This window comes from Epinephelus moara, chromosome 3 (genome assembly GCF_006386435.1).
Source record: "Epinephelus moara isolate mb chromosome 3, YSFRI_EMoa_1.0, whole genome shotgun sequence".
Taxonomy (NCBI): Eukaryota; Metazoa; Chordata; class Actinopteri; order Perciformes; family Serranidae; genus Epinephelus; species Epinephelus moara.
In genome coordinates, this window is record NC_065508.1 from 6910084 (window position 1) to 6936316 (window position 26233).

Below are 26233 nucleotides of genomic sequence, written 5' to 3' on the forward strand. Positions count from 1 at the left end.
TCCTGAATTCAAATAATTCACCAGCCCTAAAACATCTGCACACAGTCTTCTTTTTATTCTTTCCTAACTACTCTTTGGTCCTCATTACACACACGCGCACTCCACACACACAAACACATGCTCCCCTGCACACACAGGTGTCGCTTTCCAGCGCGATGAATCTGCAGATGCAGCCTCACCGCATTCGGCGTGCAGCGGCTGACGTCAGGAGCCGAGCGGAGTGAGAGGAGTTGAAATAGGGCAGAGCAGGAGCGGAGCGCTGAGAGGAAAACCAGCCGGAGGAGCTGAAGGATGGCGAGCCGCTGCTGAGAGTTGGGACGCGCAACCCCGTCGCTACAAAACGCAGCTGCCACTGATACACCAGCCCACATAATCCATCTGAACCCCTTTTAAAACCCTGCCGAGCCGGAGGAGAGGAGTGGGAACTAAAAAGAGCGCAGTTTGGTCACGTCGCTGCGAGGAAAAATCTGTGGCACATTTGCACCAGTTTCCCTTCATTTCTGCCCTCTTGCCTCGGAATACCACAGGTAAGGAGGGAGCTGTGTTTACTGATGCGGGATAGAGGGCTCAGAGGGTGCTCACAGGCGCATTTTATTGTGTTTTACAAGTTTGGGTGCTCTGGGTGCATGACGCTGCTGTATCCGTCACTATTTGCATTGGAGTGTGAGTGCATAGAAACTGCAAAGATGATGGCAGTGGCGTGCTTTAATTTTGAATTAGTTTGTGAGTAGCTGAGGAGGGGATGCATCAATAATAGAGAGGAAGCTCCAGAATTTACAGGCAGTGAGATGTGTGTGAGGTGCAGCCTCATAGCGCAGGGCGATGTCAATGACAATCTGTGACAGTGTTTAACTACACTGCCTGGTATGTCGCCTATTGTCTGGCGCAACACGGGGTGCGATTAATCATTCAATATGACCAGATGCCAGCTTATGGTAACCTCACATAAACCGTGCGGAGGCTCTACCTGCTCGCAAACAACAGGATAGTGTTTGATGAATGGCTTCAGGAGGAGTCCTCTGCCCGGATGCGCCAGGTTTGCTCAAGCAGCAGAGGCACTGGGATGATAACAGAGACACGCACATCCCTCGCTGGGCTCTCTGGCATGGATTCCCGGTCCCAACAACCCCCCCTCTCCAACCTCCCACCCACCCCGTCAGCCAATTTCTTTGGCAGGACGCTGGGAGGACTTCATCTTTTACCGATCAGTGTCTTCTAACGCACATACATCTACTAACTCAGCATATAGAAACTCTCAGGAATGCAGGGAGAGACATTCCTAAACAAGACCAGATTTTCTTGTATGATTGTGTTAAATGAGCTGCTTCAGCGCTCTCCCATGGGAAAATCCTATCAGTGTCACCAGAGAGCCGGCACAGCGGCAGCAAAGCCTCCGTGACGGCCAGCGGAGTGGCAAATGAGGATTGGTCGGTGCGCACGCCGCCGTGATATAGCGTATATTGCGCCGGAGCTCTCCATGGTGCTGAAAACGCTCCAGCCTCTTGCTCCCCTACTCCACTCCACTCCTTTTGCCTTTCCCCCTCCTCGCGCTCCAGCCTCTCTTTCTGGATTTGTTGGATTTCCTCTCCACCTGGAAGCAGATACGGAGCCAACATCCAGCAATAGAATTACGGCCATTCATCACTGTGCTATCTGGGAAAAACTGCTTGTAAATCCCAGCCTTCCAGCTTTATGAGAGCCAGCAGCTCCTCCAACTCTCAACTCAGGCACGTAGTCTCACACACACACATACAAACGCGCACAGACGCACATACATACAGCATGCAAGCACATGCAGAGCCCTGGATCAATATCTCGCCCTGGCTTCTGAATGAGAATATTAATGGCAGCGATTCTCAGCTGGATGTGTTTGCACTGGTTACCTCACAGCAACATGCAACCTTTAGGCATTAGCCTTATAGGGAGGAAATGGAACAAGCAAGCATGCAGACACCAAATGTGGCATATGGCTTCCTGCTGGAGAAGTGACATTTTGTGCTCTTGGATTCAACAGTTGGGTTTTTCATAGCTGAGAGCAGGGGTGAACTTCTAATCACCACAGAGGTTACTTGACTACAATTAAAAGATGATTAAACCAAGTTAAAGAGCACTGCAATGCCAAAATATACACGCAGATCGCAGATGAAATCAGTTTCCAGGCTTGTCTAAATGACGCCTGCAGGTTTTTTTTTTTTGGAGCCACATCATGTCCTGAACCCTGTCAGAGCAGTACTGACTGCAGCCCACCCTGGGGTCACAGTCAGCGGGTTGAGAAATAATGATGTAGCCCAGAATAGTGACTCAGTCGGGCTTATTACAGTTTGCAATCTGGTGTGTAACTTATTAGCTGTCTCGCGGAGAGCCATTACAGCGCGGTGTCCAGCAGATTATGGCTGCTTGTTGTGCTTCAGAGACAGCCTAATAGTGGGATGACTCACACACTTACAGATTGACACGGAAGACACACTAGCATATAGCCACACTGGTGTATGCGCGCACACACACACACACGGAAACCTTTACTGTAACATCCTGTACCTCCCCCTGCGAAGCACTTATAAAACCCTGCAAAAGCCAGAAGCAGCTTGAAGCAGCGTATGTGCATGGGTGCATGTGTGCAGTGTGTCATGCGTTTTACTTGGAGAAAGCTAAAAATTTCAAGGATGGCAATAAAGGTCTAATCTTGTGCTGTGTATCCAGGCTGAGGCAGAGCTTTCACACGCTTCTACAGGTCTTGCATGATAGGCTATTCTTAGTGCAGCAGTCTATTTAACTGTGCCTCCAGGCGCGACTTAGACATATCAACATAAGCATGTAATTGACTTTTTGAGAGGCACTGGCAAACTATCAGCTGTAGTCACCTTTTCCTCTTTAAAGCTCTTAAACTGTGTCAATACTTTTGTTGTTTTACAGTTGTTTATAAGGGATAATGAGTTTCTAGTAGTTTTTGTCAGAGTTGGAGTGTTGATGCTTCATCGTGGACGAATACAGTTGCACATTAGCCAAACAAAGTGTGCTGAAAATAATGTATGCACATACAAAGCAACCTAGCTCGCTCTGAAATCAATTTAAGAATATGACGAATGTGATGTTTTATTGATCCTAGTGGAGAGATTGTCTTTGCCCAGCTCCTGAGAGGTCAAAGGTCAGGCTCAGCGAGAGAACAGCAGATAGGAGATCAGCGCCTTGCCCCAGGACATTTCAGCTGAGTGAGCGCTTGCTGACACGAGAGGCTGGGAACAGGTTGTTTTGGCAAAAGCGAATTCTCTCTGCCCACCTGACTTTACCGGCTGTGCACTTTCCTGAATGCTGAAACAGAGGGAAGCCTGAGTGCTGCAGAAGAATATTCACTGCCTACTTTACATCTTTAACACAAAACAAGCTCAAGCAACACATATGTAGCTCTCAGAGATACCCCACATGCTACTGCGTTCTTGTTTTACGACTAAGGCCTGTGTGTTTTGTGCAGTGTTTTCAAAGATTTATCTAAAGTTTGCTCAGGTCCAGCAGGTAGATGAAACATTAAAGTTGTGCTTTACAGTGTATTGATTTAAGTCCATTAGAGAGGAAATAAGCTGCAGGACAGAAGATTTTGATGGTTCCAACTGCTATTTCTGTACAAGCCTTTCACAGTGAGCAGTGGCTGAAAAAAAAACTAACAGTTTTGTGTGCCAGTTTCAAGTGAATCTTCTTGTGCGTGCACACACGGGCGAGATGTCAAACCAAAAAGTGCTTGTTACTGAAAAACTTTAATGCAAGAAAGGATAGAACAAGGTTTGTTTAAAAGATTTATTTAGAGCGCATGAATTATTAATACGGAGGCAGATATCTGGAGTTTCAGGTGGAGTATACACATGCAAATATCAAACTTGTGTGCAATAGTTTTTTTTCTTAATTCCTACACACAGTGTGACCCAGTCCCTTTTTTATATATTCAAGATAGGTGCTGCCGGCTGTAAACAATCCAGCTATGAAGAGCCCTGGGTGACAAGTCCACGTAAGGTTTAAGGAGAATAAATTACATTTTTCATATCAATTATAATGCCCCACTTGTGAACAGTTGAAATGCTTGGCATCACATCGTCTGAACCCCATGCAGAGCTTGTCTAATCAAGAGCAGATTTATTTCCACACAACAAAGCTATCCCCTCCGGTAAACCAAACCCACTTCCTCCCTTTTTTTTCTTCTTCTTCTTTACGCCTGGTGACTTTGATTTGTTTGGCTTTGCAAATTTCCCAAAGAAATATAATGAGGCGTACTCCAAAACAAAGGTAAAAATGCATTACAGATGGTGAGTCACACTCTTATGGGTTGGCTCTTTCGCGATACACTCACGTCCTGATGGGGCTGACGAGATTAGTTTTAAATTGAACTGATGAAACTCTTTCTCATGGGTTTAGCGGGGGGCACAGTGGCACTCACACACACTCATACCCAGAGAAATATAACATGATTAACATGAGGCCTATGACAATGAGAAGCACTTAATATGAATGACACTGAAAGCGAGGAGGACCTGTGACATGCACCGTTAGATTCTGTATCCTTTTTATTCCGGAGACATATTACTGTGCCCGTTGGCTCACCTGATGAGTACTCTGTACTCCCCGTAGAGAGCAGGGCCACAAAATGTGGGCAACACGGTTCACTTGAAATTCCGATCACTAATGTTGAACTTCTAGAAATGACCTTTACCGCCGCATCCCACATGAACACAGCAGCTGAGCTCAGAGCATCAGCAGCACAGCTCTGAGCAAATAGTGCTCGCTGCCTCCTCTGCCTGAATGGAGGAAACTGACGAAAGAGTCAGCCGAGAGGGAGAAATGCATAGAGGGGTTACGGAAAGGTCACCTGGCATATCTGTTTTCTGCAGTGAATTTAGTCAGCCATCTGCCTGTCCCTTTTAGGCAGTCAAAGCTAGCCCGGTTTCTTAAAACTTTATAGCGGCGCTTTTGCTTTGAGTTTCTGTTGTCATTCTGCATTGGGAAAGGCGGTGTGATTCAAATCTGTTTGAAATATTACTTAACTCCTTTCAATAAACAACAAGTGAAAACATTTAACTTGTAAAGTGGAAAAAGTCGGAGACTGAAATTATTAGTGATCAGCTTCCTTTGTAATGGTAATGGTTTGCTGGTAAGGCAAAAGGAGAAGATGAGATACCACTGAGAGACACTGAATCTACAGGAAGATTGAATTCTATCAAGAAGTCTTTAATGTAATGTTCTGATCAGCTTTAATGTAGACTCTGAAAAGTGGTTGAAAGTTCTGAAAATGCTAGTACGTGGACGTTTGAGTTGAGTCATCTTTTCAAGAATGAAAGTGAACCATGCTGAAGTCTTTAACCTGATATTTAAAGCTTTATAAAACAAAAATCTGACATTTTTCAATGCCTCCAAAAAATCATATTATGATCACATGACTGTTTGACTTTATTTGCCAATTGTTCATTCAGGCTAGAATGATCAGATACATAGGAAACAGTATATGCATGAACCATACTGTCTCTAAACTACATGCTTGCGTGTCACAGTGTAGGATTTGGTGGGAAACCTGATGACACAAAACAAAGAGACGACACTTTTCCCTCACAGCTAACTGAGCAAAAGTGCCCAGTGATGTAACAAGTAAATGTTTTAAGCAGGCTTTAAGAGTACCCTTTGGATTTAGTAATTTGGTTTCACTCATTGCAAACAGCTTTGCTTTTATTTTGAGCTAAAAAAAAATAATCAGATTTTGGAATCAACGTGAACCTCTGGTGGAGCTACAGTAGGACAAACTTGACAGCCACCGGGACCGAAGCAAACACAATATCAAACAAACCCCTCTGTGAACCTTAACTTTTTCTCGCATGCCTCCACAGAAAATGGCAGCATAATGTTTTATCCATTCACTGGGGGCCTTGTTTAACAGCAACAAAACAACAACTGTTTCCAAACTCTCACAAAACTCGTGCAGTATAAGCCAAGTCTCATTTATCCAGTCGTATGCTCAGAACCTTCCAAACACATGCATGTTCGCAAAAACCTTTCTATTTAAAACTGAACTAAAAGTGAAACTTATCTATGCTTCCTTCAAAGCCAGACTCCAAAGAGTAAACAGTATGATGTTTTTTGGTGGGCGGGGCTTAGCTGGAGGCAAAACAATTCTCCACAGACATTAGCTAGCACTAGCTAGCAAGTTCTTTTGGCTTGTTTTAGACAATGGAGGAAGATGATACGAATGGTGCATTTAGACATACTCATTCCGAGTGCCGGAGCGCACTGTCAAAATGCACCATTCAGTTATCCACAGCACCGCACTCTCGGAGTTCTTTAATTTGTAAAGAAATATAATGCTCCGTTTCTTCGACCAGCAGGTCTCTCATTTTAGTGTAGAGCGTCTGACTGGATTTACGAACACACCATGTCAGGTCACTCACTCTCTGGGACAGCGAGTGTTACTTGAGTAAGTAAACACTGACCAACGGGACCAGACTGGCCGACCTGTATGATCTCACTCAGTGGATGGATGATGTCACAGGAAGCTTTGTGGTTGATTGCAATGCCAATCTTACAAAAGAGGACGACGCTTGAAAGGTTTCCTCGGGTTTATTTTGCCACAGAAGCTAATGTTAGCTAATGCACTAAAAAGTTAGCGTTACAGAGAAATCCAATATTCCTCTTAATACCTCCCCAATTTCTGTTGAGGTGGACGTGATAACCCTTAATACACATAACGTTATTCATCCCTACAACAGGAAATACTTTTTCCCTAACCTGATATGAAGTGTGCGCTGCACATGTGAGCATTTTTGATCACTGCCTTCATCCAGTCCTTTCGTCTTATCGCATTTAACCATAGTTGTCTTTGTTTTTGTTGACGGGCAGTGGTGGCTGGTATGCAATGAAGTTAAGTTTTGAGCCATGACTCCTTCTCTTCTGGCTCCCAGTGACACAACAAGATGACATATTAAGACTCCTATGTAGCCTACAGCCCTGTGGTGGCGAGTCGTGTTTTGCCTCCAGCTAACAAACTGACGTCATTGTGACGTTGGCCCTAAAAGGATCTATACTCCAGTGATATTTTTTTAGCAATAATGCATGTGTTTTGGAATTACTGAGCATACGACTTGATAGAAGAAACCTGGATCATACTGCATGAGTTGTGGGAGAGTTTGTAAACGGATGTTTGGATATCGTTTTGCTTTTGTTAAATGTGGTCCCCATCAATACATGAATTGGTATGTTTGCCATTTTCTGTGTATGCATGCAGCATGACTATTTGATTTAAAAATAGCCATTTTGTCAGTGAAGTATTCATTTAATATATTTATACCTACTGTAGCTACAAAGTCTAAATGCTTGTGGTTAAAAAAACCCTCTGAATCTGTAGAGATAATTTGTAGGTTTTGAAGTATGATTGGCATTTACTTGAGTGCACTTGGAGTTTCCTTTGTAGCCAGCATCCAGCGAGCATTTAGGTCAGCGTCGACAAAGGAAACAATAAATTTGACCGTGGTGTGTGGAGGTATATTGATATTTCAGAACGTGATATTAGAGAGAGATTCTTTGCCTCCTTGCATGCATTGATTTCTGGCTGCTGCAGCCGTGATCGAGGCTTCAAAGAACAACACACAACTATTTATGGGTTCTAGTGGTTCTTCAGTCAGTGATGATTATATATACAAACCACATTTTCTCCACAAAGGACCTCTGAAGAGCCATTTGTGCTTTAGGGGGTGTTTTTTTCTTTGTTACCAATGCAGTCCTCTTTCATGTTGTTTTCTAACACTTTACCACTGCTCTAGAATTAGCAGATGCAGTCCTGTTAGCCAGACAGACCACCCCATTGTGGCACTGCTGATCCTCCTGATATCCTTTCTGCTCTTGCAGCCGTGTCATACAGCCTGCGGGGGATTTCTGGATTTAACAAGTCACTTGCTGTTTGTGTGTCTTTCAGACCCACCTGACAAGCAGGATGTGGGATTTAACACCCAGGGGCTGCCGATCTGGTCACGGAAACTTGTCAGAGAAAAAGCCAAAAGTCAATATCAGTGTTGAGTAAGAAAGGTAAAGAGGGAGAGGAAGAGAATAGAGTATGACACAGAAAGGAGGAGCCGCCTCTTCTTTCTCTCACCGGCCGTGAGATGGGGTCTTATTACTACCTCACAGCCTGAAGCTCTGTCTCTTCTATAGAGACAGAAAGTGGCAAAGAGAGAGTGTCAGCCAGTGATTAATTCTGAGGTAAAACAGAAGAAGCCAAGCTGATAAGGATAGCTGGTCTTGCTAAACCTCCACACCCTGCATTTTGTTCTTTCCTGCTCCTATTCTCCGAGGCCAGCACATTCTTTTTCTCTTTAAAGTACATTTCACCACAATCTGAAAAGGCACATGTGCAGTTGTTCCTCTACAAAACCAACACATTTGCTTTTCTATCACCGCTGCCATATGTTTATTTGTCACATGTTTTAATTGCTTTAATGATGTCCTTGTTGTTGCTCTAACTATTCGCTCTGCTGTTTGCTGTTTCTTTGTCTTTGTGAGTCTGTCTGGCTCGTGCCTGATGTTAGTTTTATTGTGTCTTTTTTTTCTTGTACAAATTGCTCTAATTTGCCACTTTTTCTTTTTAGCCAATTCCCTGCATACTGTCTAAATTAAAGAACAGGTGTTGTGCAGTTTTATCTAAATTACTACAAATCAATAAGAGTTTACTTCACAGCAAACTGTTTTACAAACCAAGGTGCTTTTTAGATGTAGTTTTACTGCCATTCCAGGCTGCTGTTGGTTGGCATGTATATCTGTATGGTAAGGATGCTGATATTCAATAATTTTCTTGTCAACAAATCCTACTAAAAGACCATTGCCAGAGACTCCCATTGTTGTCCAAAAACTGTTCACAGAATCAGTGAGTCATGCTGTTTCACCGAGCAACTCAATGCTTTATTACTATGTGCATGGTAATGACGGATAATGCCACTCATGATCATGTCAACCGTATATAATTTGGACTTAGTCCCACTTACACTGCCCCCCCGCTAATAAATACTCAAACACTAGTGCAGAAAATCTGTGGCAGAAAAACTTAATCATTTATTAAACAGAGCGCTGGAACACTAGGAAATTGGCGAGAACCCAACCCAAAGCTGGGGAAATTATGGCCTGGCCCAAAGCAGGTCAGGTCAGGCCCAATCAGGTTCATGCAGAGAATAAAAGCTCTACTCTGCAGCTTTAAAATGTTTGGCAAATACGTAAATTACACATGATTCATAGGTAATCATGCATTCATATTTTTTTATTTATTTAATTTTTATGGCCACTTAGGCCAGCAGAACAAATTGAAAACACCAAGGCTGCCCTGACTAGGAATTTTTCTGGTCAACAAATAGTCGTCATTTGTGGCCATTAGTCGACTAGTCGCCCGCATGTTCACAATACTAATTTAATTATGAAATGACATATTTTGGGCGGGGCAACACAATGGTTTGAGTCGAAGGTGTGAGAAAGAATAGTATCAGTAACATTGTTAACACTGTGCTACATTACAGAGAAATACAAAACCGTACTAATGAACCTTCATTAATATAGGCCTATATTTTATCTACAAGTGCACGTCACACACTGAGCGAGCCGCCTGTTAATGACGCTGTGGGCTAATGGGCATGTAGCTACTTCCATGTTTCAGATGATACGTCATGTTTGTAGTCGACCAATGAAGATGAGTTTACATATCACCTTGGGTTCGTCCTTCACCTTCTCAAAATGATCCCACACTTTGGATTTCCTGCCCGACATGTTATTAACTAGCCTGTGAAATAACCGCAGGTACCAGCCCTGGAAATTAACCTGACTCCTGTCTGACTGCTGAGCATGGCCACTTCCTGTGTTTGTCCTTTCAGATTAAATTCCCACATGGTCCAGTCATATAGGTTTTGATTTATTTTGACAAGATGCAGCTCCTGATAGAGTCTTCTAAGAGACCAACGTTTAGTCGACTATTGGGGGTTAACCCTAGACAACTTATATGCATCTATGGAGCAACTTTATCATTGATTCAGAGTTGTATTTCTCGAAACCTGACTGATGAGTCCAACATTCTTGTGTTAGCTCTGTTTTTGTCTCTGTCAACTCCTGCGAAGAGTATCTGTTTCATCAGCTGCTAAATGCTCCATTGTGTCCACCAGCTTGTAGCTATCTTTGTCGTTTTGTGTTTTATTGCTGGACAGGAAGTGTACAGTAGGTTTATTGGAGCTTCTTTGCTGAAAATAGCTGCCTATTGCTAAAAATAAGATGACGAGAGTCAACACAGCAAAGTTATGGGCTGTAAAACTAAAATAATAAGCTGAAAGACTCTAAAGGGATCTGCAATCAGGCGGAAATGTACTATTTGTTTCACACTACAAGGGATATCTTTCAAATTACCATCATTGTTAATATGAAGATATTGATAAGAGCAGTTTTAAGGAGCTGACATGTATAAAAACACTGGTAGGTTCCCTGAAGAAATCTGTGGGCCAGTGTCAGGAAGTGAACAGAAGGATTGCTGAAATAAATCTTAGCAGACTTATAAAGGCTAAACATGTCTGGATATTCTCTTTCTTGCTCCAGCTGCTGACAGTCATCATTAATTAGATCTTTTCTTTTTTAATTAGTTCCAAGTTGTCAGAGTAAAATATGTTTAATTGTGAGCCGTCTGGATGCTTGGCTGATAGGGCCTGTCAGCTGTTAACTGGCGAGGTGTCAACCCCGTCTCCTTTCCAAGGGGCAGTGCCTATGAGTCTTTTACATTCATTGAATGACAGTTCATAACCTTATCTTTCTGGGCTACTGTGCTGTATAAATCCTCTTTGGGAAACACCACTCCAGAGCATCCTGAGATTTATCACATATCGTGTCATAAAAAAAATAAATAAAAGGGGGAGAAAACCTGAAAGGATGCGTATCCTGTTCACCTGGAGTGTCTGGAAGATAACTAGGGTTAGAGCGTGTGATCCTAACGCATGGCTGACAGCCAGATTGACACCCTTGGTCTCCTCAGTATCTTCCGCAGCCACACAGGAACAAGAATGAAATATAGACGAACAAATCCAGGCGTTGTGAAAACATTTTGGGCAAAGGCGATCCCCTTGGTGGCTCTATTTCATGCTACATAGACATCTATCTGAAGAAGGGGCTGTTTGAAACCTGAGTGCAGGCAGATAGGCCGGCAGCTGCAGGATGATAGCTGAGATTTTACTGAAGAGGAGCATCAGTTTGAGGCGGCACTCAGAGTAACAGCATGCAGAGAGGTTTGTTCCAAAATGGGGCATGCTCCATTTGGGGAAAAAAAAAGTGACACCTACTTTCACAGAATGACTGACAGCAGAAAATCTTTACCCTCTACTTTTAAAGGGTGGCAGCTTAACCAAACTGACAAAACGGATAAGTCTTTCAACAACAGCAGTCTTCTCATTAATTTAGCAATATTTTCTAAAACGTCGGTAGCTCTATATGCTAAAGATTTTCCGTCAGAGCAGTGAACTACAAACCTTACAGTCTCAGCATGTGGCATGCAGTGCTCACAGATGTTATTTTTCTGTCCCTCCCCCCCCCCCCCCCCCCCCCCTCTGTAATCTTTTTTAAATACTCAGCAACTTGAAGGGAGAAAGCATGCTGAGTGGGGACTGATTGTCGTACTGGAACTGCATGTGTCATTTGTAACTGTGACAGCAAACCTACCTGGAGCGCAGAGCTGGGACAGAGAGCAGGAAGGAGCGCTCAGCCTGATCACTTGAATTTGTCTCAGAGCTCAGTTAGAGGCCTTCCCCTGCTGCCATTACAGAGAGAGACAGAGAGGCTTTAGGGCTGCATGCAGTGTTCATTTACATGCCAGCTGTAAGTTGTAGACCTGGCCTGTTAAGAGAAAAAAAAAAACGTTGCCCCTATTGGCAGGACGTCATCGTTTCTCAGTTCCCTCCTAAACTGTTACAAATCACTGTTGAAATATAAATAAATTGTAGGATTTGCATGAGCACATGAGCAGATTATGACACAATGGGCCCCTGGGCACAGATATGTAGAAGGCCCCACCACCCCTGGGTTAGGGTTAGGGTTAGGGGTTACCCCAGTGTTGCCTCTGTTGAATGTTTGTGTTTGCTAATATTGTGAGTCCTTGTGGAAGTTTTGTGTGTATTTGTAGTTCTTTTTTTGTTGTTATTTTGTGTCTCTCTTCAGCTCCATTGTATCTCTTTGTGGTCATTTTGAGTCTCTTTCTGGTAGTGGCATTTTGCAGATGGAGGCAAGAAGGGCCCCCTGACACTTGGGGCCCCTGGGCCTGTGCCCGGTAGGCCTGTACAGTAATCCATCCATGTAAAAGGAGCTCCCTACAACATTCAGAGTGCATCTATGATTCAGAGGTTGTCTGCACGCGGCTCTCAACATGGTGGTGGATGAGCTAGCAGCTAACAGTGCTAACAGCACTAACAGTGCTACAACAGTGCTGACAGAGCTAACATTGTTAACCAAGGGCAACTGGTAGATGGGAGCTAAGCTTGTCAGTTGTAATGGCCGTATTAGCACAGTGCAGAGTGGTGGCAATTCGCCAGCCAGTGGGAAACACAAATGGGGACTCACATGTACTAGCATGCATGCGTAGCTGGACACACAGAGCTAGCATGACATCATTCTCTGCTCAGGACACCATTACTCCACTCTGTCTTTACATAGCAGTACTTTGTTGCTATATTAATGCTCTGAATGTCGTATATGGAATCTTTTAAGGTTTGGTTAGGTTTAGGCACAAAAAAAATAAAGTTAGGTTTATGGAAAATCATAATTTGGTTTAAATAGCTGCTGTGTTAGGTTGGAGATATACTCACTTTTAACTGTATGTTCGTATGCACATGATGGTTGCCTCGTGTCACCTGTGTTCATTTGAAGCATTGGTTGTGCACGTCTTCAGAAATTAATGCAACCTGTCCGCAAGATGTATTACACATATAATCGATCGGGGCAGTTTGACAGAATGAGAAATAGAAACTCACCATTGTCAAGATCTGCTTTATACACACCATCTGTGACGGCACTGCTGTCACGTTCTCAGCCGTGATCCCCGTGATCTCAGAATTAACAGTAACCTCCTCAAGTGTTGCCGAGTTTGTTGTTTGCATCATGCAAATCTGGAAGTTCTATATGGTTTAAGTTCTCTGGTGTGCCGTGTGGTGGAATCCTACGTTAACACACGTAGTACACAGGCAAGTGTGTGAATAATGCCGTTCATGACGAGGCTGGTTATCTATGCAAATGCATGGTTAAAAAGCATGTCTGGTCTTAAGGGAGTTATTGATGCCTTAAGTGTTGGATGGAAAAAAGGAGAGAAAAAAATAGTGTGCTGTGTTAAAGTCTGATGTTTTGCTGACTCAGTTATTTATCATCTATCATTATTTATGTAGTTATTTGAACATTTATTTGGGGTAATATTACTGGACTATAGATCTCTATATCTATTGATGTTTGTCCTTTTTGTCCTGTTCTTTTGTCCCAGACTGGGTCCAAAGTTCAGACATAAAAAGATCAAGATGATTTCACCAAAGTTCCTAGAAACACTAGCTTTGTCTAAATGCCATACTACATACTAACTCTAAGATAGTACACTCAGTACACTAACTACTTGTAAACTGCCAAAACAGCATGCCATAAATATACCATGGGTATACAGTGTGAGATAAATACATGGTGTATACTTTATAGTACAGCAGAGGTTAGGATTTATGACATGACAAAGGCTTTCTAAAGCTGGTGACTGCTTTGTAAAGCCAAATCCTACCTACACTCTTGTAATGGCTGGCTGAGGGGAATCCTGCCCATAGGATAAGTTTAATCAATAGATGATTTGATCTTCACCCCAGAGAAACATTGAGAACTGTATAAATGCTTGCCACAGAAGAAACAACACATTAGTCAACATCACTGCCGGGGAACATTATGCTCACTTGGATCCATACATGATATTGCCGACACATATCACCATTAGCAGCAGCCTGACAGTTAGTGTGTTCTCATCAGAGCAGAGCCAGATGTTTTGTAGTTTCTCACACTGAGGAAGAAAGGGATTTTTGTGTTGTGCTGTCAGTTTAGAAGACTCAGAAATGGTCACATAACTATGCAATTTTCATTTTGGAGTGAAAGACAGACTAACTCCCCCAAGCTCAAGGTCAAAATTGGCTCTAATTTAGTCCAAATTGGTTCCTTTATGAGTGCTTTGCATGCATGTGTAATCATGTTTTTTTTAAGGGAATTGCAGATTCCAGTTCACCAACTCATGTGCTGATACTCTGATATAAGTCGTCTGTCAGCCTAGTTAAAAGCAGCTTTTGAGGCATATTTTATTTTATGAAATGGATGCAGGTTCTGTGGGTCATGTGACTGTGACAAAGGTGTCCAAGGGATTTCTGTTGTATGAGTTTGGCTAGAAACTAATCATTTTGAGTGAATATTGAGACATATAGTTCATTGGTGCATATTGTTTGGTCAACCACATAATAAGAGGTGTCACTGAGCTTTGAGAAAACATTTGCATGAATACAGTATCTCTGTTTTTAACTGAGATATCAGATTTAATCTAAAGTAAACTGTGAGTACTGATAGTAAAAAACTGCATTTAGCTACTTAATACAAGATTCAAAAAAAGTATCTAATGAGTACTACATTTTGAGCCATACTGAAAGAATACTCTGTTGTGATCATGGGCGGAGTATAACACAATGGGCCCCCGGGCACACACATGCAAAAGGCCCCGCCACCTCTGCTACATATAGGAGCAAGAAACTGACTTTGTGGCGTTTTTTTCTTTGTTTTTGTTGTTTTGCCATAGTACACCTATTTGTGGTTTTGTGTCTCCTTGTGGTTGTTTGTGTCTGTTTGACGTAATTTTGTGTCTCTTTGTTGTTGTTTTGTGTCTCTCTGAGGGAAATTTGTGTCTTNGTTGATGTTTTGTGTCGCTTTAAGGTAATTCTGTGTCTCTTTGCAGTAATTTTGTGTCTCTTTTGTTAGTTTCATGTCTCTTTGTGGTCAGTTTGTGTCTCTTTTATGGTTGTTTTGCATCTTTTTTTAAGTTATTGTGTCTTTCTTTGAGGTAATTTTGTGCCTTTTTTGGTCATTTTGTGGCTCTTTGTGGTTGTTTTGTATCTCTTTGAGGTTATTGTGTGACAGTTTGAGGTAATTTTGTGCCTCCTTTTGGGTTTTTTTGGCTCTCAGCAGTTATTATGTGTCCCATTGTGGTTGTTTTCCCTCTTGTTTTGTATTCTCTTCAAAGTCTTTTCATTGTTAATTCTTGGTTGGTATGTGTCTCTTTGAGTGACATTTTGCAGGTAAGGTCCAAGGGGGCCCCCGACACTTTGGGCCCCTGGGCCTGTGCTCCCATTCAGTAATTCATACATGATTGTAATGAACCTTATTTCAAACCTCAACTCTTCAAACGTTCCCATGCAGCTCTCAGACATGACAGCTTAAACAATATGGTCCATATGGTCTTTATATAATGTTACTTCTTGCAACAAGCCATGATCTCCTCATATGTTTGTGCGTGTTTCCATGTGGGTCCACCCAGGCATTCACTAAGAAATCAGTACAGCTATTCAAAGTGAAGCAGTGGGTGAAAATGAATATTTTACTTCGACCTGGAAAAAAGCAGCTCCTGGCTAGATGTAGCTGATGCGTCTCAGAGGCACGTAATGTCGCCTTCCTCCGTATGCCTCATCTTAAAATGTGACAGCTAGCAGATGGCTCTTTACTGTACCTGAGCACTGCACATTATAGGCATTTAGCTGACTATTTCTTTCAGTGTTATAGTAGCAATTGAAACACAGCTTCAGTTCCTGGACTTTCAGCATCCCGAACATCTAATGAAACTCAAAATCTGGCCCAGTTTTTTAATTAATCACCCTATAGGACAAAACAGGTCTATGTTAACACAATACTCAAATGCCCATATGCACATTGAGACAGTTATTTGTTGGCGTTATATTCTCTAAGTCCAAGCTGACCATAAAGTGATCCCTCCCAAATGCAACTCCAGTGCCAGATAGCAAAACAAGATCCTTTAATCCATGCAAAAATTCATTGCACTGCTGTAAGGCATGAGTAATTCATTCCCTCTTGTCTCGCTTTCCCCCCTTTTTTTAATTTTTCACCTTTCCTTTTAAACCTATTAATACAAGCTCGTGATTCAGCTAATAACTGGCTGGTTCAGTTCATAATTTAAAAAGCCTTCAAACCAATTTCTCTGCAACGTATATGAAGAAAATGAGAAAGAAATTTCCTTCCAAAAAAAGTAAGCGACTGGAAAAGGAGACAGGCCGGCTGCAGGCAGCTCTACAGGACTCCTCGGGCCCATAACAATACTTTTGTGTCCCAAGAAATTGAAAGTTCTGAAGAAAGAAACATGAAAAAGGGAGAGATAGGGAGAGAAGGTAGCTGGGATGTGAATAGATTGTATTTAACTTTCAGCACATTGAGTCTGTTTATTATGCAAGTCCCTTCCCTGAACAAGGCTGATCTGAGCCAAGTTGCCAAAGGGTGCACTGGTTTTAAAGAGTCTGTCTCTTTAAGCTTTTTAATATGCTGGTCAAATCATGGCTTCCTCATAGACTTTCTCCCTCCTGATGAATTTCAAAATAGACCATTCATTCAACACCACCACCAGGGCTCTGTTTGTGTATGTGTGTATGTGTGTGTGTTCATGTGTACTCATGTATGAATGTGTGTAGATGTGTGTGGGCCAATGCCAGGGGGCCAGGCAGCACATTAAGACAGTGACTGGCAGATCTCATTTGGTGTTTAATTTCACAAGGGTGAGCTCTCCTCTGTGAGGGCCCATTAGCCTCGGGCTAGCTAGCTGAATGATGTGGTGGTTCCTCATCGAGTGATGTTTACACTGACAGGGCATGATTTTGTGTATGTTTAGCATTGCTGGAAAGTGCATTTACTACAATACTATAAGTAGGTACATCTCTGAGTATTTCAGCTTTCTTTATATGCCACATGTGACAGACAAACATTTTACACTATTGCATTTATCTGACACCTCTTAAGATATCATGGTCTGACACATTTGCCAGCTCCATTTGCTGAAAAAGACAGTGAGAAACATTTGAAAGCTCAAAGTGGATCATCAGAGTTGAGATTTTGTCACGTAACATATTAAATATGCATTGTCATACAGCTAATAGAACATGCAATCATACTCTAACCACTGACAGGGGTATTTCCCCCCACATGTTCTAGTGCTTTTGGTACGTCATGTACATTTTGCTATTAATACTTGTGCACTTTTACCAATCCAAATGCACAAAAAATGTTGTACAAATCCGTGGTGTGCAGATTTGCACGATATTAAGTAGCAGATACATTGATACTTTACGTTTCAATAATGCTGTGGTTAGGTTTAGGCACCAAAACCACTTGGTTATGGCTGGGAAAAGATCATTGCTGTGTCTCAAATCGCGTACTCCCGTTAGCACACTTCCATGTAGTATAGCCTACTGTGTGCACTATGTACTTATTGGCGTAGTGCGCAAATTTCGACAGGGTAGTGTTGTCTCAAACCAAACATGGCTGTTGTGCACTTACCGGAAATGATGACCACAAATTAGCTAGTTAGCAAACTAGCATTAGCATTATCGTTCGCAGTACCAAATCATTACAGACTGCTAAATTAACCCAACAGACATNAGCACACTTCCATGTAGTATAGCCTACTGTGTGCACTATGTACTTATTGGCGTAGTGCGCAAATTTCGACAGGGTAGTGTTGTCTCAAACCAAACATGGCCGTTGTGCACTTACCGGAAATGATGACCACAAATTAGCTAGTTAGCAAACTAGCATTAGCATTCGTGTTATCGTTCGCGGTACCAAATCATTACAGACTACTAAATTAACCCAACAGACATACTGCTGGCTCATACCCGACAACATAAATTAACCCAACAGACATACTGCTGGCTCATACCCGACAACAGTATAGTGATGCTTAGTGCAAAAAACACATGTATTTGTACAACGTAGCAACGTTCATGGTCGCATAGTCCTCAGCCGCTATTTCCTGTTTGAAAAGTGGTCCCTCCCCTTCCGCTACGTAGCCAAGATGAGGGCGAGAAGTGTCCATAGTTCCACACTCAACTTCTTGACCGCTTTGAGTGCATCATCCGCATACTCATAGTGCACTGCATTTTTCCATACTTCTCAGTGTGAATGCACTTAGGCACTCAAAATAGTGTAAGTGTAAGTGCAAGTACAGAAGTACGCGATTTGTGACACAGCACATGTCCTGGCTTAAAATATCCAGTTTTGGGGGCACAGTCCCAGCAGGAGAAGCAGGTATGATTAAGCGAAATATGACAGCTTTTCATGGCATTATTTCCACCAACAGGTTGCTACAAAACACCGAAGTTTGGAGCCCAAAAAGCTAGTATAAAAACAGCAATGACTAGCTCAAATGCAACTGGTTTTGTTGTCTTTGGTCTTGAACAGTGGCCTGCAGTTTGGCACGTGTCACGCAAAGGTGACACACCGTTCACAATCCCCTCTGCTCCAAATAACAAAGTCAGCTCCTATACTACGTCATTTTAGAATCATTTATATGATGCACAGGAAACATGTTAATGTAACATAACCATGGTTTGCAAAAATCTACAATGTCAACATTTTCTTCTGGTGACTGGGATGACTTTTACTTAAAGCTACATGAATCAGTATTTTTCTACTGACAATGGATCAAATGACAGTGTAATGTGAAAGCGGTAACTCATATTTGAATCACTGAGTTGTCTTTTTCACTGACAACTATGCGTTCATCTGACTCATTTCCAGATTCAGGCAGCTGCTTTCAATGAAAAAGCTCTGATAATCTTACTGTACACTGCTTGCTCAGTACCACATAGCAGAAAGACTAGTTGTTGAACATAGTGGAGCATTTCACATTGACGGTGAAATGCGTTTCTCAGAAGTTAGTCGACACCAAACTAGACCTTAATTCATATGGTGTCCTTAAACATGACTCCAAATAAAAGCTGTGAATGTTACTACACATCCCTTCTGTGCAAATAGACAACTGTTTTCTAACACATTCGCCCGTATTAAGTTTGACATAATATGTCAGTGTTGAAATTACAGCTTGCACTTGCCCACAAGTGCCCCGAAAAAATCAATTTATGCAGCTTTACGTTAAAGCGTAAAAAAGTATGTGAATGCAGGACGGAAAGGTTCACCACACAGGATTGTCAGTTACTGTTGCTGTTGCTAAACATGCTCGCCAGCAAAAGTTAAAGTAAAAGCCAACCCCAGATTCACTTTTGCCTCACTATGATTGCTTTCTTTTGGCACAGTGTCTCTTACAGTAGATGCCTGCTGTTAATGGTCTGGCACCTGGCTGCTACATTTTTACAAAGCTTCGATCTCACCTGAGCACTTTGGGGGTACACACCCATAAATGTCCTAAGCACAGGAAATAAGAAGAAAATACAGGCAGAGGGCAAAGATTCGGCAGAAAGATAAACTGCCACACGTCTCTAGTGGAGCATAAGTGATGATAGACAGAGATTTTTACGAGAAAATCCTTCACAGTGAGTGTTTTAAGTTTGTGGCATTACTATTTAAAAGAAGGATCTGAATACTACTGGTGGTTAGTTTGAAAAAATCTTGTTTCTTTTTACTGTTTCCTGCTGCCATTTTTGGAAAATTCAAGTTTATTTTCTCATTGACATTAACCTTTTTATTACAGCTGAAAAATGGTGAAAATAAATGCAAGATTACTTTTACTGCAAATACCAAGCACAGACATTTAAAGCAGACAGTACCTTTGCAGCTGGCAAGGCCGGGGCATTCACAGGTCAAGGTGAATCACGGCACGCTTTTAATATTCAATATTCGAGGCGAGAGCTGCTGCACACATTTAACACCATAAACACCTGCACTGTTTGAGATGCATGATGTGTTTTTGTGCCCTTGTTTCAGTTCAATCGCAAACTTTATGGCCCCCTAAGGGAAATTTGTTTTCAGACCGGTCCTGCAGTTAAACACACAATAAAGTCACATAATAAAGTATAAGACCACGGTAAAAAACAATAAACGCATTACCTGAAAGTACAATAACGCACACATGACAAACTGCCGTGTCACACAGTGTAACCATAAAGACCGGCATCAGCTGATAAGGCCTCACACGAGTCAGGGCTTTGATGGAGTCTAATAAATGTTTCTCATCAGTGCAAAAGTTTTTCTGGAGGGCATTAGACACGACAGGGGGTGGACGGAAACACCGGTGAACAACACTTTGCTATTTAATGTGTCTGCTGGTTTATGTTCATGGTGTGTGGGATTACAGTTTAATGCAAGGTCCTCTTATTATTACATTTTTCCCCTTATGAACATGAGTGACTTATTCCACTTGAAATGAATAGCTGTCTGGTTCATTCACTCCTGAACTCCTGTCCTCCAAAGCAGCAGTACCATTAAAAGCACATTTTAACATTTAATCATAATACCAGCTCGCCATCTTTCATAGAAACGTTCAAAGGAACTAGTCATCTGCTTGAAAAAAAAAAAAAAAAAAGTTTAGCTGCAGCTACTTCAAGTGCTTTTTACTCACAACAGTGCAGTGGGGATGCTTTGTGTGTTATTTCCTGAAGGTTTGCATGCGTTTGTGTGTGTGCGAGCGTGTATGTGTCACAGCAGTGAAACTGATCTCCCGAGTTTACACACGCTCCACCATTCGCAACTTCAGAGGGTTGTCACTCTGTTGACATCAAAAGATTTTCTGTGTCCTTTGTAATACAGATAATTATCCCCATCAGTGTGTGGGCTTTGATGTTCACCTAGCTGTATTATGCTGTGTGTTCATGTTCATGTGCCTGTGCGTGTGCATGAGAGTGTATGGTATTTGTTCTACTGCGGGTAACAGTGTGCATGCATGAACATCATTTCATCTATTAGTCTGGCATGTTCCGTTTGCATTCTTACAATACAGATACCTCTCAGTCTCATAGGATTTCCTAGTTAGAGATGCTAAAGACATAGAGTTATCGAGTTATTGGTATATTAGCCTGTACATATATGCCTTCTTTGGGCCGCGTCATGCCCAGAAATAGCGACTAAAACAAGTCTCTCTGAACTCTCTGAACATTCTCCTCTGCACAACCATTGTGCTCTGTACAATACAATGGTTACATGACATACACTCCAAAACACATAAGGAGTTTATCTAAACACAGCTTCAGCTCATCTGTCTTTATCTTCTCTGCAGACATCACAATGACGACTAAACTGTTAGACCCACAGTTACATCACAATTCTAAAACAAGTAATTAAATGATTATAGTAGATTAAAATCACAAATAAGGCATGAAGATTTACAGTACAGTTAAGGTTGCATTCATAATGGAATATATAAAGAAGATTCTGTTTCTGTATTATAAAGCTCAGGTACGGTAAACCATTTCATTCCTCTTGTAAACATGAAGAGGCCTTGTTTTATTTTTGGAAGCTGTAGTGGATACAGCAAAGTGAGTCTAAGGACTTTGTGTGCATTGTGTTTTTCCTTCTCCACTCAGGTACACACTCATGGGCAGCCTGGGTGTTTGGGCTGTGGCTGTGGCCGCTCTGCTGGGAACCTCAGGGTGCTGGCTGGCTGAAGGGCACAAGAGCAGCAGGCGAGGCAGCGCTGATACAGCCACAATGTCACGTACCTCCTCCCAGGAACCATTCTCCACGGTAAATATCCTGTGCAACTCCCACACGTACACACTCGCACACACACTGACACACACACACATGCACACACTGTACTGCTTCCCACCGAGGACATCACCTTCACTCTCTATCAAGCCGGAGGAACACTTACAGTGACATAAATCAATCACATCAACCATAAATCAAATCAGGGTTGCAAAGAACATGAAGTGGATAAAAATAGTCTGACAAAACACATTTGTTGTAAAATTTAGCACAGTTAAACTGTTGTGAACCAGTGTTCTCCTGTCTTGATATCTCTTATGCTATGACTTGTGGCAAGGGACAAGTAGCTGCCTCGTGCATTTAACGTTATTGGTATACCCATTTTAAATTGTTAATAATTTGAAGGCCAACTGGAATGTTACCTTGAGGTGTAAACACAGACATTTTCTTATCCTTTCCCATTTCATTTTTCAAAGACAGTATGTCATTCACAACATGGACAAATAGGTTGTAATGACTTTGCCAGATTTTAGCTTCAAGACTTAAATATGATTTTAGTCAATGCTGTGACAAAAGTCCAAAAGATGGCGCCAGATCTCTCTAAAAATGATAAATTACCACTTTCATGACACTAAAAATTGTTCATAAACGTTTTGGTGACGATTTAAAATGTTAATAACTATCTAAATTAGCTTTATTTGAAATATTTGGCGTTTAATATCGCTCAAGAATAGGAGAATATTCAGCAATTGCGTTATGAAGCTGCAGACCACTGGATGAATGAATTTAGCTGTTAATCAACACCTGGCTGGTAGGTAATGTTACGCTGAGATGCTCTGTTCTGATTGGCTGATGAAACCCTGGAAAGAAGCGGATTGGTTCGCTTTGCCCGTGGGCGTCTACCTAGCTTAGTGAGACTAACGGCCATTGGTCGAATCGACTGTAAACCTACTGTAATGACGTTATTTCGGCGATGTTACTAAAACTAACGGTTAATTAAATTGCTACATAATTTTTTCGGATATTTTTTATTCTGGTTGTTAGCAGCTTATATGAAGACACGACAGCAGGTAAGTTGCTGTTAAAGTTATTTAACGTTTCTGCCATATTGTCAGCCAGTGTTCCCACTGTTGAAGTAAACCTAACGTTAGCTAAATGTCGCATAACTGCTGAAATGGCAAATGTGAAAACTATTTATATCTTGACGTAACGTTACGTATGTGTCCATGAGTAAACTCAACTTGAAAGTATGTGGCATTTTTATATTTAAGTGTTAGCTTAGTATGAGGTCTGAGGTCCCACAGGCTAGCTAACTAGCTAAAGAGCAAGGTAAGTTAGCTAACTTAGAAAAACACCAACTATTAGCCTTCTGTAACGTTAACTGCTATGGACAGGTTCATTGTTTATCATCAGTGGTTGGCTCATTAGGCCTATTATCAGAAATCAGGTTGAAAGTCATATAGCTATTTGTATAGACTACAATTTGCAACACAGATATTGAGTATGCATTCTAATTTATTCAATAGCAATTATGAGAAGTCCTCTTTGTTTACTCAGTGTAACAGTAATTATTCTCAGAACCCTGACTGCTAATGTTACACCAGTAGTACCCTCTTGCATAAGTCAAAACTACAGCTTTTTGATTAATGGTAACGCAGCATTAAAATCCAGGTGATAATCAGTTTAAGTACACATGTGCAAACCAACTGGGATTACACAGCAGCCCTTATATGATAAATACAAACATATGTGTTAGTGTGAGGGATAACGTTGGCATTATTCAAATGCAAAACGTTTCAAAACATGAACATCAGTCTGAAAAAGATTGGCAACAAAATGATAACACACAGATATAAACCATCTTTATTTAGTTTTGTTGAGCCAAGTTTGTTTTTAGAGATAGGTTACAGCAGTGGTTCCCATCTGGTGAGTCGTGGGTACATTCTTGATGGGCCGCATGTTTGTGAAAAAACACACTTTATCATGAAGTACAGTGAATTTCCGGCACAGAGCTTTTATTTTGAGGTCCTGTCTCGTGCCGTAGAGTGAGTGACTAACAGACAGCTACTTCACAGAGACAACAAACTAGCTCAACGACGTGGCCAAATGCAAGAATGATGCTGAATATATTAAACTTTGTGGACCTTGAATTAATGACAAAGGAGAAATCTGGACCCCATGGCTGTACGAGTTGGTAACCACTGGGCTACAGCACATTCAACAGCTGTTGTCCAAGAGGTGGGCAGGGAGGAACCTCCAATATGGCTACCTCAGGGATTGCTTAATCATATGAAAGCACTGTATACAGATTAGAAACAAACTACGCAACAAACTTATGGAAAACAGTCTTCAAAGATGAGCTGCTAATTTTTTGAATGATAGAAATAAATTTAATTAGATATCCACTGTAACAGATTTTATGTGACCCCACCATTTGCCAGCTTATGAAAGATTTGAGCTGTATCTTAGGACCTTTGTTTTAGCCTTGAGGCATTGGGGAGACAAGGACCACAGTTGTCTAGTTACCTTGCAGCGTGATGGAGAAATCTTTACCCTTTATCTGTCGCTTCCACTCTGTCTCACTGCTCACTTTTAAAGAGAACAGGAAACTGACAGGAGGAGAAATGGGCAGACAGCAAGGATGAGAGGTTAATAATTACCCTGTGAAAATCACAAGGACATTGTTTGGTCATGCTACCTGAAGGACAGAATCTATTAGCACGTGGAATTCAATAGCTCCTGCCTAGACCTTTACTGTGTCTCCATATTACTGCTATTGACAGGGTTTGTTTTAGCCCATATCTATTGGAAGAAAAGTTTTATAAGAGACAAATATTGCAGGGAACAGGTTAAGTGATAACAGACAGGTCAGTGTTTAAATAGATTTTTTAAATTGATGTCTTTAACAGTGTTGGGGATTTAGCATTAGTCATACACATATAATCAAGATGAAAAGCCTTATTGAAATCTGACTAATTCAATTTATGCTTTCTACAATTTATTTTTGTAAGTCTGCTTTTTAAGCTAAGAGTCAAGGCCACTGAACCCTATAATATAGAAGTTGAATATCTCAGCACAGTACCAGTGAGCATTCACAAAGAAAGCCTGAATATCTTATATATATCTTATCATCATATCTCAGGAAACATGTTTCAAACAAATCAATAACAGACATTCACCTTTATAATTTACTTAAAAGAGTGAGCACATCCTCAATTTGTGTTAGGATCCTCACGTGTAGGGCCAGGCGATATTTAGAAAATCAAACATCACAATATTTTTGGCCAATAACTCAATTTCAATATGGCGACAACATTGTAGAGTTGACTGACTTTCACAAAAATGAAATCACTTTACTGTAATGCATTCTTTATGATTTGTGATATTATAATACCCAAAATCTAAGATACTACTACTACTGGCCCTACTTTCAAAATATTTTAAAAGTGAAACAGAGGCTTGGGGATAGGTGGGGAGATGCGAGGGATGTAGTGACACGAGGGACACTGGCTGATGGTAACTACTCAGTGCAAGTGGGGACAATTCCATTCACACCTGCAGTGGTGGTAGTCAGAGCTAACAAACTATGAGCCGCCACTGATGAGCTGAAGAGTCTCATCTGGAAAGGCACGGAAACCATTGATGCTATGGCCTTTGAGAGAAGCTCAGTATACGTGACATACAGTACCAGCATGCAGTGCCCATGTGTTATTTATGGCAGAAGGAAAAAAGTCCTTTTTATATTTGAGGCATCGCTGTGAAAGCCTGTCAACATTACCAGCTACTTTACTGTTATGTGCCAAGTGGCTAAATTAGTTTAGAATTCGAGGTCTCTCAAGCATGGCTCAGAGCCATGGATCTGGTATAGTAACTGTACACAGTCACTCAGAACTTATAAATAATGAATAGAAAACACTCTAAATATAATTATGTTATAAAAAGACCAGGGGCGACGTGCGCCCAAAAGCTGAAAATGGCGTGCGCCAAAAAATAATCTGATTTATAAAACCGTGCGCACGCACACTTGCACGCAATGTTCTTTTTATAAATCACAGACCTCCTGTAGTTGTGCGCACCCAGATCCGCCTCATATTCTGCCCTCTACACGCCCTAGTTCAACCATAAATGGTCATGCAAATCACCTCATGAATGCGATCTGCATATAAATAAGCCGGCATGCGAGTGTTCTCTCGTTGAGAGTCACGGCGACAGGTGTGAGAAACGAACCAAAAAACGGAATTTCTCCGAGACTGAGCTCGAGACCCTTTAACGGGAGGTGGAGGACTGAAGAAAGATTTTATTTGGTGGTCACAGCAGCGGGATCACTAATAAAAGAAAGCGAAAATAAGTGGCAACACATCAACGCTGCTGATGCTGTCAGCTGTGTCTGTGGGACTGCACGGGAAGTGCCATCTTGCGCAATTACTCACGAGGGTCACCGCAGTATTTATGTTTATGGCAATTAGTCTGATCAGACTCCCGGCCTGAATTACAGCATGAACCAGTGGTATCCCTGTCCCAAAATACAACGTGTAATTTGAAATAC

General features: G+C 41.7%; 1 protein-coding gene across 1 annotated transcript in view; it reads left to right on the top strand.

The window, feature by feature from the left end:
- The first annotated feature begins 265 nt into the window (after positions 1-265).
- The window catches only part of fstl4 (follistatin-like 4), a 283884-nt gene continuing 257916 nt past the window's right edge, over positions 266-26233 (top strand). The window contains exons 1-2 of the mRNA XM_050040972.1: positions 266-527; positions 21564-21723. Coding sequence (XP_049896929.1) covers positions 21574-21723 — 150 coding nt within the window. The 5' untranslated portion in view covers positions 266-527; positions 21564-21573. The remainder of the gene's footprint in view (positions 528-21563; positions 21724-26233) is intronic.